Here is a 15,000-nt window from a genome sequence, read left to right on the forward strand (position 1 = left end):
TCGATGCGGCTCTGCTGGGGGGACACGAACCCAGCACAACCTCAGCGCCGCCTTCCTCCCCGCCTCCCCCTTCGTCCCCTTTGCTTTTCTTCCCCCTTTTCCCCTTCTTTGTCCTTATTTCCCCTTATTTTCCCATGTCTTCCCCTTATTTTTCTTCTCTTTTCCCCTTATTTCCACTCACTTTATATTAGTTGCCCTTATTTTCCCTTATTTCCCCTTATTTTCTCCTTATTTCCCCCTATTTTTTCCCTTATTTCCCCTTATTTCCACTTACTTCCCCTTATTTCCCCCTATTTTCCCCTATTTTCCCCTTATTTCCCCTATTTCCCCTTATTTCCCCTTATTTTATCTTATTTCCCCCTTATTTCCCCCCTTACTTCCCCCTATTTCCCCTATTTCCCCTTATTTCCCGTTATTTTCTCTTATTTTTCCCTTATTTCCCCTTATTTCCCCTTATTATACCCTTATTTCCCCCTTATTTTCCCTTTATTTCCCCTACTTTCCCTTTATTTCCCCTATTTTCTCCTTATTTCCCCTTATTTTATCTTATTTCCCCCTTATTTCCCCTTATTTTCCCCTTTATTTCCCTTATTTTCCCTTACTTCCCCTTATTTTCCCTTTATTTCCCCTTATTTTCCCTTTATTTCCCCTATTTTCCCCTTATTTCCCTTATTTCCCCTTATTTCCCCCCTTATTTTCCCTTATTTCCCCTTATTTTCTCTTATTTCCCCCTATTTCCCCCTTATTTTCCCTTATTTCTCCTTATTTCCCCTTATTTTCCCTTATTTCCCCTATTTTTCCCTTATTTCCCTTTATTTTCCCTTATTTCCCTTTATTTCCCCCTTATTTCCCCTTGTTTTCCCTTTATTTCCCCTATTTCCCCCTTATTTTCCCTTATTTCCTCTTATTTCCCCTTATTTTCCCCTTATTTTCCCTTACTTCCCCTTATTTTCCCTTTATTTCCCCTTATTTTCCCTTTATATCCCCTTATTCTCTCCTTATTTCCCCTTATTTTCCCTTATTTCCCCTTTATTTCCCCTTATTTCCCCTTATTTTCTCTTATTTCCCTCTATTTCCCCCTTATTTTCCCCTTATTTTCCCTTATTATCCCCTTATTTTTCCTTACTTCCCCTTATTTCCCCTTACTTTCTCTTATTTTTCCCTTATTTCCCCTTATTTTATCTTATTTCCCCCTTATTTCCCCTTATTTTCCCCTTATTTTCCCATATTATCCCCTTATTTTCCCATACTTCCCCTTATTTTCCCTTTATTTCCCCTTATTTCCCTTTATTTCCCCTTATTTCCCCTTATTTTCTCCTTATTTCCCCTTATTTTATCTTATTTCCCCCTTATTTCCCCTTATTTCCCCCTTCTTTTCCCTTATTTTCCTTATTTCCCTTTATTTCCCCTTATTTCCCCCTTATTTTCTTTATTTCCTCCCCTTATTTTCCCTTATTTCCCCCTTATTTCCCCTTCTTTTCCCTCATTTCCCCCTTATTTCCATTTTTCCCCTTCTTTTCCCTTATCTCCCCCTTATTTCCCTTATTTCCTCCCCTATTTTCCCTTATTTCCCCCTTATTTTCCCTTATTTCCCCCTTCTTTTCCCTTATTTCCCCCTCATTTCCCCATTTTTTTCCTTATTTCCCCTTTTTCCTCATTTTTCCTCTATTTCCTCCCATATTTCCCCCCTTTTTTCCTCATTTTTCCTTTATTTCCCCCACATTTCTCCATTTTTCCCATATTTTCCCCCCTTTTTTCCCCTTTTTTCCTCATTCTTCCATTTTTCCTTTATTTTTCCTCATTTTTTTTCCTTATTTTTCCCCTTATTTCCCCTTATTTTCCCCCTTATTTTTCCTTATTTTTCCCTTTATTTTCCCTTATTTTTCCCTTTATTTTCCCTTATTTTCCCCTTATTTTTCCTTATTTTCCCCCTTATTTCCCCTCATTTTCCCTTATTTTTCCTTATTTTCCCTTATTTTTCCCCTTATTTTTCCCCCTTCATTTCCCCCCATCTTTCCTCCATTTCCCCTCATCTTTCCTTCATTTCCCCTCCCCTTTCCTCCACTTCCCTTCACTTTTCCTCCACTTCCCTTCATCTTTCCTTCATTTCCCCTCATTTTCCCTTCATTTCCCCTCATCTTTCCTCCACTTCCCTTCACTTTTCCTCCATTTCCCTTCACCTTTCCTCCACTTCCCCCCATCTTTCCTCCACTTCCCCTCATTTTCCCTCCACTTCCCCTCCCCTTCCCTTCATTCTCCCTCACTTCCCCCCCCCGTTTCCCCCCCTTTTCCTCTCCATTCCCCTTCACTTCCCCCATCCTCCCCCCCCATTTCCCTTCCTTTTCCTTTCCCATCCACCCCTGGGGCAGGAAACAACATGGCTTCCATTTTCATGGGCAAAACAGGTTCAATGATTCCTCATGGACTCGCAAATGATTGCAGGCCAAAAGTCGCCCTCAATGAAGGAAAGGGGGGGCAATGATTCAAAGCAAGGAAGAACCCAAAAAAAAGGCCAAAAAACAACCAAAAAATCACATTAATTAATTCAATTAATTAATTAAAAGAATCATAACTAAAAAAGAAAGGAAAACGCACAGCAAAAATTAATAATAATTAATAATAATCATAGGAGAATTAAAGGAGAAATCGGAGCTCAATTCCGTCCCCTGCCTGAATGAGGGATCAAAGGTGGAAGACCGCAAAGGACTCTGGGATGGTGGAGGACCAGCACCCAGCTCCAGCCAAACAACGGCACCCATCTGTGGGCAATGAGCAGCACCCATCTCAACAACAGCACCCATCTTTGGCCAGTGAGCAGCACCCATCCTTGGGCAATGAGCAGCACCCATCTCCAACCAAAGACCAGCACCCATATTTGGGGAGTGAGCAGCACCCATCTCAACAACCAGCACCCATCCTTGGGCAATGAGCAGCACCCATCATTGGGCAATGAGCAGCACCCATATCGAGACAGCAAACAGCACCCATCCTTGGGTAATGAACAGCACCCATCTTGAGTCCTCAACCAGCACCCATCCTTGGCCAATGAGCAGCACCCATCTTCAGCCGAAGACCAGCACCCATATTTGGCCAGTGAGCAGCACCCATCTTGAGTCTACAACCAGCACCCATCCTTGGGCAATGGCCAGCACCCATCTCGAGTCAACAACCAGCACCCATCTTTGGGGAATGAGCAGCACCCATCTCCAACCAAAGACCAGCACCCATCTTTGGCGAGTGAGCAGCACCCATCCTGGCTCAATGAGCAGCACCCATCCTGGCTCAATGAGCAGCACCCATCTCGAGTCAACAACCAGCACCCATCTTTGGGCAATGAGCAGCACCCATCTTTGGGCAATGAGCAGCACCCATATTTGGCCAGTGAGCAGCACCCATCCTTGGGCAATGGCCAGCACCCATCTTGAGTCAACAACCAGCACCCATCTTTGGCGAGTGAGCAGCACCCATCTTTGGGCAATGAGCAGCACCCATATTTGGGCAATGAGCAGCACCCATATTTGGCCAGTGAGCAGCACCCATATTTGGGGAATGAGCAGCACCCATATTTGGGGAATGAGCAGCACCCATCCTGGCTCAATGACCAGCACCCATCTTTGGCCACTGACCAGAACCCATCCTGGCTCAATGAGCAGCACCCATCCTGGTTCAATGACCAGCACCCATCTTTGGCTATTGACCAGCACCCATCCTGGCTCAATGACCAGCACCCAAACTGGGTCAATAAGTAGCACCCAAACTGGGTCAATGACCAGCACCCATCTTTGGCTATTGACCAGCACCCAAACTGGACCAGAGATCAGCACCCATCTTCAGCCAGCATCCAGCACCCATCCTTGTCTTCTGGGCAGCACCCAGCCTGGCTCAACGACCAGCACCCATCGTGGCTCAATGAGCAGCACCCATCCTGGCTCAATGAGCAGCACCCATCGTGGCTCAATGAGCAGCACCCATCCTGGGTCAATGAGCAGCACCCATCGTGGCTCAATGACCAGCACCCATCCTTGGCTACTGAGCAGCACCCATCCTGGCTCAATGACCAGCACCCATCCTGGCTCAATGACCAGCACCCATCCTGGCTCAATGATCAGCACCCATCGTGGCTCAATGAGCAGCACCCATCCTGGCTCAATGAGCAGCACCCATCTTTGGCCACTGAGCAGCACCCATCCTGGCTCAATGGCCAGCACCCATCCTGGTTCAATGACCAGCACCCATCTTTGGCTATTGACCAGCACCCATCCTGGCTCAATGACCAGCACCCAAACTGGGTCAATAAGTAGCACCCAAACTGGGTCAATGAGCAGCACCCATCTTTGGCTATTGAGCAGCGCCCAAACTGGACCAGAGATCAGCACCCGTCTTCAGCCAGCATCCAGCACCCATCCTTGGCTACTGAGCAGCACCCATCGTGGTTCAATGAGCAGCACCCATCCTGGCTCAATGACCAGCACCCATCGTGGCTCAACGACCAGCACCCATCCTGGGTCAACGAGCAGCACCCAAACTGGGCCAGTGAGCAGCACCCATCTTTGGCTATTGACCAGCACCCAAACTGGGCCAGTGAGCAGCACCCATCTTCAGCCAACATCCAGCACCCATCCTTGTCTTCTGGGCAGCACCCATCCTGGCTCAATGACCAGCACCCATCCTGGCTCAATGACCAGCACCCAAACTGGGTCAATGACCAGCACCCATCCTGGCTCAATGAGCAGCACCCATCCTGGCTCAATGAGCAGCACCCAAACTGGGTCAATGACCAGCACCCAAACTGGGTCATTGATGAGCAGCACCCATCCTGGCTCAATGAGCAGCACCCATCGTGGCTCAATGACCAGCACCCATCCTTGGGCATTGAGCAGCACCCAAACTGGGCCAGTGAGCAGCACCCATCCTGGGTCAATGAGCAGCACCCAAACTGGGTCAATGACCAGCACCCATCCTGGGTCAATAAGTAGCACCCTAACTGGACCAGTGAACAGCACCCATCCATGGCTACTGAGCAGCACCCATCGTGGCTCAATGGCCAGCACCCAAACTGGCTCAATGACCAGCACCCATCCTGGGTCAATAAGTAGCACCCATCCTGGCTCAATGAGCAGCACCCATCCTGGCTCAATGAGCAGCACCCATCCTGGGTCAATAAGTAGCACCCATCCTGGCTCAATGAGCAGCACCCATCCTGGCTCAATGAGCAGCACCCATCCTGGCTCAATGACCAGCACCCATCCTGGCTCAGTGAGCAGCACCCAAACTGGACCAGAGATCAGCACCCATCTTCAGCCAACATCCAGCACCCATCCTTGTCTTCTGGGCAGCACCCATCCTGGCTCAATGAGCAGCACCCATCCTTGGGGAATGAGCAGCACCCATCCTTGGCCAACAACCGGCACCTATCGTGGCTCAATGAGCAGCACCCATCCTGTGTCAATGACCAGCACCCATCCTGGCTCAATGAGCAGCACCCAAACTGGACCAGAGATCAGCACCCACCTTCAGCCAACATCCAGCACCCATCCTTGTCTTCTGGGCAGCACCCATCGTGGCTCAATAAGCAGCACCCATCCTGGCTCAATGACCAGCACCCAAACTGGGTCAATGAGCAGCACCCATCTTTGGCTATTGAGCAGCGCCCAAACTGGACCAGAGATCAGCACCCGTCTTCAGCCAACATCCAGCACCCATCCTTGTCTTCTGGGCAGCACCCATCCTGGCTCAATGAGCAGCACCCATCCTGGCTCAATGAGCAGCACCCCAAACTGGCTCAATGAGCAGCACCCATCCTGGCTCAATGAGCAGCACCCATCGTGGCTCAATGAGCAGCACCCATCTTTGGCTATTGACCAGCACCCAAACTGGGTCAATGACCAGCAACCCATCCTGGCTCAATGAGCAGCACCCATCGTGGCTCAATGAGCAGCACCCATCCTGGCTCAATGAGCAGCACCCATCTTTGGCCACTGAGCAGCACCCATCCTGGCTCAATGGCCAGCACCCATCCTGGTTCAATGACCAGCACCCATCTTTGGCTATTGACCAGCACCCATCCTGGCTCAATGACCAGCACCCAAACTGGGTCAATGACCAGCACCCATCCTTGGGCAATGACTGGCACCCATCCTGGCTCAATGACCAGCACCCATCCTGGCTCAATGACCAGCACCCATCCTGATTCAATGAGCAGCACCCATCTTTGGCTACTGACCAGCACCCAAACTGGACCAGAGATCAGCACCCATCTTCAGCCAACATCCAGCACCCATCCTTGGCTACTGAGCAGCACCCATCGTGGCGCAATGAGCAGCACCCATCCTGGCTCAATGACCAGCACCCATCCTTGGCTACTGAGCAGCACCCATCCTGGCTCAATGACCAGCACCCATCCTGGCTCAATGAGCAGCACCCAAACTGGGCCAGTGAGCAGCACCCATCTTTGGCTATTGACCAGCACCCAAACTGGACCAGAGATCAGCACCCATCTTCAGCCAACATCCAGCACCCATCCTTGTCTTCTGGGCAGCACCCATCCTGGCTCAATGAGCAGCACCCATCCTGGCTCAATGTCCACACCCATCCTGGGTCAATGACCAGCACCCATCCGGCTCAATGACCAGCACCCATTGTGGCTCAATGAGCAGCACCCAAACTGGATCAATAAGTAGCACCCATCCTGGGTCAATGAGCAGCACCCAAACTGGACCAGAGATCAGCACCCATCTTCAGCCAACATCCAGCACCCATCCTTGTCTTCTGGGCAGCACCCATCCTGGCTCAATGAGCAGCACCCATCCTTGGGCAACCAGCAGCACCCATCCTGGCTCAATGAGCAGCACCCATCCTTGGGCAACCAGCAGCACCCATCCTGGCTCAATGAGCAGCACCCATCCTTGGCTACTGACCAGCACCCATCCTGGCTCAATGAGCAGCACCCATCCTGGCTCAATGATCAGCACCCATCCTAGGCTACTGAGCAGCACCCAAACTGGGTCAATGAGCAGCACCCATCCTGGCTCAATGAGCAGCACCCATCCTGGGTCAATGAGCAGCACCCATCCTGGCTCAATGAGCAGCACCCAAATTGGGTCAATGAGCAGCACCCATCCTTGGCCAACGACTGGCACCCATCGTGGCTCAATGATCAGCACCCATCCTAGGCTACTGAGCAGCACCCATCCTGGCTCAATGACCAGCACCCATATTTGGCTCAATGAGCAGCACCCATCGTGGCTCAATGAGCAGCACCCAAACTGGATCAATGAGCAGCACCCATCTTTGAGCTATTGAGCAGCACCCAAACTGGACCAGAGATCAGCACCCATCTTCAGCCAACAAATCCAGCACCCATCCTTGGGCAATGAGCAGCACCCATCCTTGTCTTCTGGGCAGCACCCATTGTGGCTCAATGAGCAGCAACCCATCCTGGGTCAATGAGCAGCACCCAAACTGGGCCAGTGAGCAGCACCCATCCTGGGTCAATGAGCAGCAACCCAAACTGGGTCAATGAGCAGCACCCATCCTGGGTCAATAAGTAGCACCCATCGTGGCTCCATGAGCAGCACCCATCCTGGGCTCAATGAGCAGCACCCAAACTGGGTCAATGGCCAGCACCCAAACTGGCTCAATGACCAGCACCCATCCTGGCTCAATGAGCAGCACCCATCGTGGCTCAATGAGCAGCACCCAAACTGGGTCAATGACCAGCACCCATCTTTGGCTATTGACCAGCACCCAAACTGGACCAGAGATCAGCACCCATCTTCAGCCAACATCCAGCACCCATCCTTGTCTTCTGGGCAGCACCCATCCTGGCTCAATGACCAGCACCCATCGTGGCTCAATGAGCAGCACCCATCCTGGCTCAATGAGCAGCACCCATCGTGGCTCAATGAGCAGCACCCATCCTAGGCTATTGAGCAGCACCCATCCTGGCTCAATGAGCAGCACCCATCGTGGCTCAATGATCAGCACCCATCCTGGCTCCATGAGCAGCACCCATCCTTGAGGAATGAGCAGCACCCATCCTTGGCCAACAACCGGCACCCATCGTGGCTCAATGACCAGCACCCATCTTTGGCCACTGACCAGCACCCATCCTGGCTCAAAGGTGGAAAGGGTGGGAGGAAGAGGGGATGGATGGGAAACGGAACAAACAAGGAGGAGCAACTGATGAAGGCCGAGCGGGAGGAAGAGGAGGGCCGTCGATGGCAACCTACCAAAGAGTGTAAGGGGCCCTTCATAATTGGGAGATGATGACGCTTGAGCTCCATTTCTAGACCAAACAGCTGGGCCTGCTGACAGCAAAATCGGAAGCACCGTTAGAAAAGGGGGGGCAGAGGGAGAAGGGGTGGATTTGGGGTTGGTTGGATTCGGGGTTGGGGATGGAAGGGATGAGGAGCGGAGGAGGAAATCGGCAGCGCGACGGCGACGCGGGATGGAGGAAGAAAAAGGGGGGGGGGTGAATCTTCCGCCAGAAAAGGGCGAAAAGAAGCGAAAAGCAACCAAAAAAAACCCCGAAACAGAACCAAAAAGAGCCAAAAGGATCCAAAGAAGCCACAAAAAGCCCCTAGAAAGGAAATGAAACCGCAAAGCGCGACGGCGAAAGCGAAACGCGCGGCGACAAAACGGTACCCTGAGAGAGAAGGGGGAGAACCGACAGGAGTTGAAGGGTTGGATGGGAAGCTGGTGTTGGTGTGATCTGGAGAATAGATCTTAATAAGAGACGACAGACGGTTAATTGGGAGGCAGCGCTAACGACGCGGCCCTTTCGTTAAGTCCTTCGTTAAGCTGGGGGGTTCGTTTGCATCAAAGGAAGGGGGGGGGGGATGGAAAGCGATATTGAAAGCTCTCATGAGAACTCAATGGAACCCAGTGTGCCCAGAAAATCACCATGGCGGACCTCTGAGGTCCTTTCTGCTGCTCGGCTTCTCAACCTCCAGGCTCCCAATGCTAATTAAAACGGGCTTAATTAGGGTGCTGAAAGCAAGAGGGCCTTACAGATGCCAGTGCTTTGCCCAGCGCGTCGCCGGTCTGCGAGCTGCCGGCCGCCCCGCTTCCTCTGTTGGCTGCAAAGCAAGAGATCCAGTGTGAAAAGGGATGGAAAACAGCACGTCTTTATCTTCCAGGACCTTTCCAACCCAATTCCTTCAATCCCCCTTCAGTCTTTCACCTTCCAGGACCTTTCCAACCCAACCCATTTGATCTCATTCAGTTCTTTCACCTTCCAGGACCCCTTCAACCCATTTCCTCACTCTTTCACCTTCCAGGACCTTCCCAACCCAACCCATTTGATCTCATTCAGTTCTTTCACCTTCCAGGACCTTTCCATCCCAACCCATTCCCTCATCCTTTCACTCTTTCACCTTCCAGGACCTTTCCATCCCAACCCATTCGATCCCCTTCATTCCTTTCACCTTCCAGGACCCTTTCAACCCATTTCCTCATCCTTCCACTCTTTCACCTTCCAGGACCTTTCCAATCCAACCCATTCCATCCCCTTCCACCCTTTCACTTCAAGGACCTTTTGAACCCATCTCCTCATCCTTTTACCCTTTCACCTTCCAGGACCTTTCCATCCCAACCCATTCGATCCCCTTCATTCCTTTCACCTTCCAGGACCTTTCCATCCCAACCCATTCAATCCCCATCCACTCTTTCACCTTCCAGGACCCTTTCAACCCATCTCCTCATCCTTTCATTCCTTCACCTTCCAGGACCTTTCCATCCCAACCCATTCAACCCCTTCATTCCTTTCACCTTCCAGGACCTTTCCAACCCAACCCATTTCATCCCCCTTCCACCCTTTCACCTTCCAGGACCCTTTCAACCCATCTCCTCACCCTTTCACTCTTTCACCTTCCAGGACCTTTCCATCCCAACCCATTTGATCCCTTTCACTCTTCAACCTTCCAGGACCTTTCCATCCCAACCCATTCAATCCCCTTCATTCCTTTCACCTTCCAGGACCTTTCCAACCCAACCCATCTCCTCATCCATTCACTCTTTCACCTTCCAGGACCTTTCCAACCCAACCCCTTCAATCCCCTTCCACCCTTTCACCTTCCAGGACCCTTTCAACCCATTTCCTCACCCTTCCCCTCTTTCCCCTTCCAGACCTTTCCAACCCATCCCACTTCATCCCCCTTCCCCTCTTTCACCTTCCAGGACCTTCCCAACTCAATCCTCTTCCATAGATCACAACCATTCCAACCCAGCTGCCAACTCAACCCCTTTCCCATCTTCAAGGACCGCTCGCTCCATTTGCATATTCATGCTCGTTAACACCCATTAATCCGGCTCTTACCCATAATCCCATCCGTCCCGTTGGCCGGAGGGGTGCAGGACGAGGCGCTGTAGTGATTGGTGCCGCTGCGGTGGAAGGTGGACATCGGAGGAAGACTGAATTGATGTCTGCTGACGAGTGGGACGGGTAGCTCTGCAGAACGAACCGCTGCCGTCAACTACGGCCCCTTCCAGGACCTTCCCAACCCATTACCCATCATCCTATGCTTCTCTAACCTTCCAGACCCTTCCAACCCCAACAATCCTACAACTTTCTGACCCTATAAAACCCATCCAACCAACACAACCACCCTACAGCTCTTCCACCTTCCAGGACCCATCCAACCCAACCACTCCACTCCTTTTTCACCTTCCAGGACCTTCCCAACCCATTATCAGCATCCTAAGCCTCCTTAATCTTTCAGGACCCAACAATCCTACATCCTTTTCACCCTATAAAACCCATCCAACCAACACAACCACCCTACAGCTCTTCCACCTTCCAGGACCCATCCAACCCAACCACCCCACTCCTTTTTCACCTTCCAGGACCTTCCCAACCCATTACCATCATCCTATGCTTCTCTAACCTTCCAGGACCCTTCCAACCCAACAATCCCACAACTTTCTGACCCTATAAAACCCATCCAACCAACACAACCACCCTACAGCTCTTCCACCTTCCAGGACCCAACCAACCCAACCACCCCGCTCCTTTTTCACCTTCCAGGACCTTCCCAACCCATTACCATCATCCTATGCTTCTTTAACCTTTCAGGACCCAACAATCCTACATCCTTCTCACCCTACAAAACCCATCCAACCAACACAACCACCCTACAGCTCTTCCACCTTCCAGGACCCAACCAAACCCACCACCCCGCTCCTTTTCTACCTTCCAGGACCTTCCCAACCCCCTCTGGTCCCCCCATTACCAGTCGGTCGTGGGGATGCAGACTGCAGTAGCTGCCGGATTGCGGGAGGTGCGAGGAGTTGCCCAGCATCCCCCCATAACCGGATTGGTTCATCCCACTGGAGGAGCTCCACGGGTCACCGCTGTGATGCCCGTCTACGGATCCAAGAGCTTTAATTAACACCTCAATTAACGGAGGTTCGTTATGAACGGAGGAAGAAAAGGCAAGAGGGTTTTACCTTGCATGAAGAAGGAGCTGGGAAAAGTGCTGGCTGCTGGTTTGGACGACGGGTAACCGGGGGAATCGCGATTGTAGTCGGCAGTGCTGGCTGACGGGGCGTAAACCTACGGGGGAGAAGGGAACAGGAGGATTGTGGGTGCTGGGAGGATGGGGGGGGGGCTGTTGGAGGACTTTGGGGTCGCTGAGGAGCTGGGGGCCTTGGAGGATGTTGGGACCTTGGAGGTCATGGGGATCTCGGAGGTCTTGGAGGACCTGGGATCTCGGAGGTCTTGGAGGACCTGGGGTTGTTGGAGGACTTGGGGGCCTTGGAGGACTTGGGGGTCGTGAAGATCTTGGGGGTTCTTGAAGGACTTGGGGACCTTGGAGGACTTGGGGACCTTGGAGGACTTGGGGGTCATGAAGATCTTGGGGTTGTTGGAGGACTTGGGGTCTTGGAGGACTTGGGGTTGTTGGAGGACTTGGGGGCCTTGGAGGACTTGGGGGCCTTGGAGGACTTGGGGGTCGTGAAGATCTTGGGGTTGTTGGAGGACTTGGGGGCCTTGGAGGACTTGGGGGCCTTGGAGGACTTGGGGGTCGTGAAGATCTTGGGGTTGTTGGAGGACTTGGGGTCTTGGAGGACTTGGGGTCTTGGAGGACTTGGGGGTCATGAAGATCTTGGGGTTGTCGGAGGACTTGGGGGCCTTGGAGGACTTGGGGGCCTTGGAGGACTTGGGGTTGTTGGAGGACTTGGGGGCCTTGGAGGACTTGGGGACCCTGGAGGACTTGGGGTTGTTGGAGGACTTGGGGGCCTTGGAGGACTTGGGGACCTTGGAGGACTTGGGGTTGTTGGAGGACTTGGGCGCCTTGGAGGACTTGGGGGTCGTGAAGACCTTGGGGTTGTTGGAGGACCTGGGGTTGTTGGAGGACTTGGGGACCTTGGAGGACCTGGGGGCCTTGGAGGACTTGGGGTTGTTGGAGGACTTGGGGTTGTTGGAGGACTTGGGGGCCTTGGAGGACTTGGGGGTCGTGAAGATCTTGGGGTTGTTGGAGGACTTGGGGGTCGTGAAGAACTTGGGGTTGTTGGAGGACTTGGGGTCTTGGAGGACTTGGGGACCTTGGAGGACTTGGGGTCTTGGAGGACTTGGGGTTGTTGGAGGACTTGGGGGCCTTGGAGGACTTGGGGGTCGTGAAGACCTTGGGGTTGTTGGAGGACTTGGGGTCTTGGAGGACTTGGGGTTGTTGGAGGACTTGGGGACCTTGGAGGACTTGGGGGTCGTGAAGACCTTGGGGTTGTTGGAGGACCTGGGGTTGTTGGAGGACTTGGGGACCTTGGAGGACTTGGTGACCTTGGAGGACCCAGGGGTCTTGGGGTTGTTGGAGGACTTGAGCACCCTGGAGGTCTTTGGGACCTTGGAGGACTTGGGGTTGTTGGGAGGACCTGGGGACCATAGAGATCTTGGGAACCTTGGAGGACTCAGGGTTGTTGGAGGACTTGGGGACCTTGGAGGACTGAAGGACCTTGGAGGACTCAAAGACCTTGGAGGACTCAGTGGTGCTGGAGGACCTGGGGATGTTCCCACCCCTAATGAGCCCTTAATTAGTAGCAGATGCCCATTCCAAACGACCGGCCCTAATTGGGACCACATGTATGCGAGGACATCGAATCCAGCTTGGAAAGTTCCGGAAGTGGGAGGGAATAGGAGGGAATGGGAGGGAATGGGAGGGAATGGGAGGAACTGGGAGGGAATGGGAGGGAATGGGAGGGAATGGGAGGGAATGGGAGGAACTGGGAGGGAATGGGAGCCCCCTCAGGGCTGTATGGGGCTGTATGGGGCCATGCAGGGCTGTATGGGGCCATATGGGGCCATGCAGGGCTGTATGGGGCCATATGGGGCCATGCAGGGCTGTATGGGGCCGTATGGGGCCATGCAGGGCTGTATGGGGCCGTATGGGGCCATGCAGGGCTGTATGGGGCCATATGGGGCCATGCAGGGCTGTATGGGGCCATATGGGGCCATGCAGGGCTGTATGGGGCCGTATGGGGCCATGCAGGGCTGTATGGGGCTGTATGGGGCCATGCAGGGTTGTATGGGGCTGTATGGGGCCATGCAGGGTTGTATGGGGCTGTATGGGCCATGCAGAGCTGTATGGGGCCATATGGGGCCATGCAGGGCTGTATGGGGCCGTATGGGGCCATGCAGGGCTGTATGGGGCCGTATGGGGCCATGCAGGGCTGTATGGGGCCGTATGGGGCCATGCAGGGCTGTATGGGGCTGTATGGGGCCATGCACAGGGTTGTATGGGGCTGTATGGGGCCATGCAGGGTTGTATGGGGCTGTATGGGCCATGCAGAGCTGTATGGGGCCATATGGGGCCATGCAGGGCTGTATGGGGCCGTATGGGGCCATGCAGGGCTGTATGGGGCTGTATGGGGCCATGCAGGGCTGTATGGGGCTGTATGGGGCCATGCAGGGTTGTATGGGGCTGTATGGGGCCATGCAGGGTTGTATGGGGCTGTATGGGGCTGCATGGGGCTGTGTGGGGCCGTATGGGGCCATATGAGGCCGTATGGGTCTATATGGGTCTATATGGGGCTGTATGGGGCCGTACGGGGCTGTATGGGGCTGTATGGGTCTATATGGGGCTCTATGGGTCTATATGGGGCCATATGGGTCTATATGGGTCTATATGGGGCTGTATGCGGCTATATGGGGCCATATGGGGCCGTATGGGGCTATATGGGGCTGTATGGGTCTATACTGGGCTATATGGGGCTATATGGGTCTATATGGGGCTATATGGGTCTATATGGGTCTATATGGGTCTATATGGGGCTATATGGGGCTATATGGGTCTATATGGGTCTATATGGGGCTATATGGGTCTATATTGGGCTATATGGGGCCGTATGGGTCTATATGGGTCTATATGGGTCTATATGGGGCTATATGGGTCTATATGGGTCTATATGGGGCTATGTGGGGCTATATGGGGCTCTATGGGGGCTATATGGGGCTATATCGGTCTATATGGGTCTATATGGGTCTATATGGTTCTATATGGGTCTATATGGGTCTATATGGGGCCATATGGGTCTATATGGGGCTATATGGGTCTATATGGGGCCATATGGGTCTATATGGGTCTATATGGGTCTATATGGGGCTATATGGGGCTATATGGGGCTATATGGGTCTATATGGGTCTATATGGGTCTATATGGGGCTATATGGGTCTATATGGGTCTATATGGGTCTATATGGGGCCGTATGGGTCTATATGGGTCTATATGGGGCTATATGGGGCTGTATGGGTCTATATGGGGCTATATGGGGCTATATGGGGCTATATGGGTCTATATGGGGCTGTATGGGTCTATATGGGTCTATATAGGGCTATATGGGGCTATATGGGGCCGTATGGGTCTATATGGGTCTATATGGGTCTATATTGGTCTATATGGGGCTGTATAGGTCTATATTGGGCTATATGGGGCTATATGGGGCTATATGGGTCTATATGGGTCTATATGGGTCTATATGGGGCCGTATGGGGCTATATGGGGCTGTAT

General features: G+C 52.6%; 1 protein-coding gene across 1 annotated transcript in view; it reads right to left on the reverse strand.

Moving 5' to 3' along the window:
- TCF4 (transcription factor 4) overlaps positions 1-15,000 on the reverse strand; it is a 150,505-nt gene that overhangs the window by 18,300 nt on the left and 117,205 nt on the right. Inside the window, 8 exon segments of the mRNA XM_048930550.1 lie at positions 1-9; positions 8,228-8,309; positions 8,648-8,726; positions 9,013-9,080; positions 10,319-10,417; positions 10,420-10,450; positions 11,232-11,365; positions 11,449-11,554. The exon segment at positions 1-9 is cut by the window's left edge and continues 190 nt beyond it. Coding sequence (XP_048786507.1) covers positions 1-9; positions 8,228-8,309; positions 8,648-8,726; positions 9,013-9,080; positions 10,319-10,417; positions 10,420-10,450; positions 11,232-11,365; positions 11,449-11,554 — 608 coding nt within the window.

Source organism: Lagopus muta, chromosome Z (genome assembly GCF_023343835.1).
Source record: "Lagopus muta isolate bLagMut1 chromosome Z, bLagMut1 primary, whole genome shotgun sequence".
Lineage (NCBI taxonomy): Eukaryota > Metazoa > Chordata > Aves > Galliformes > Phasianidae > Lagopus > Lagopus muta.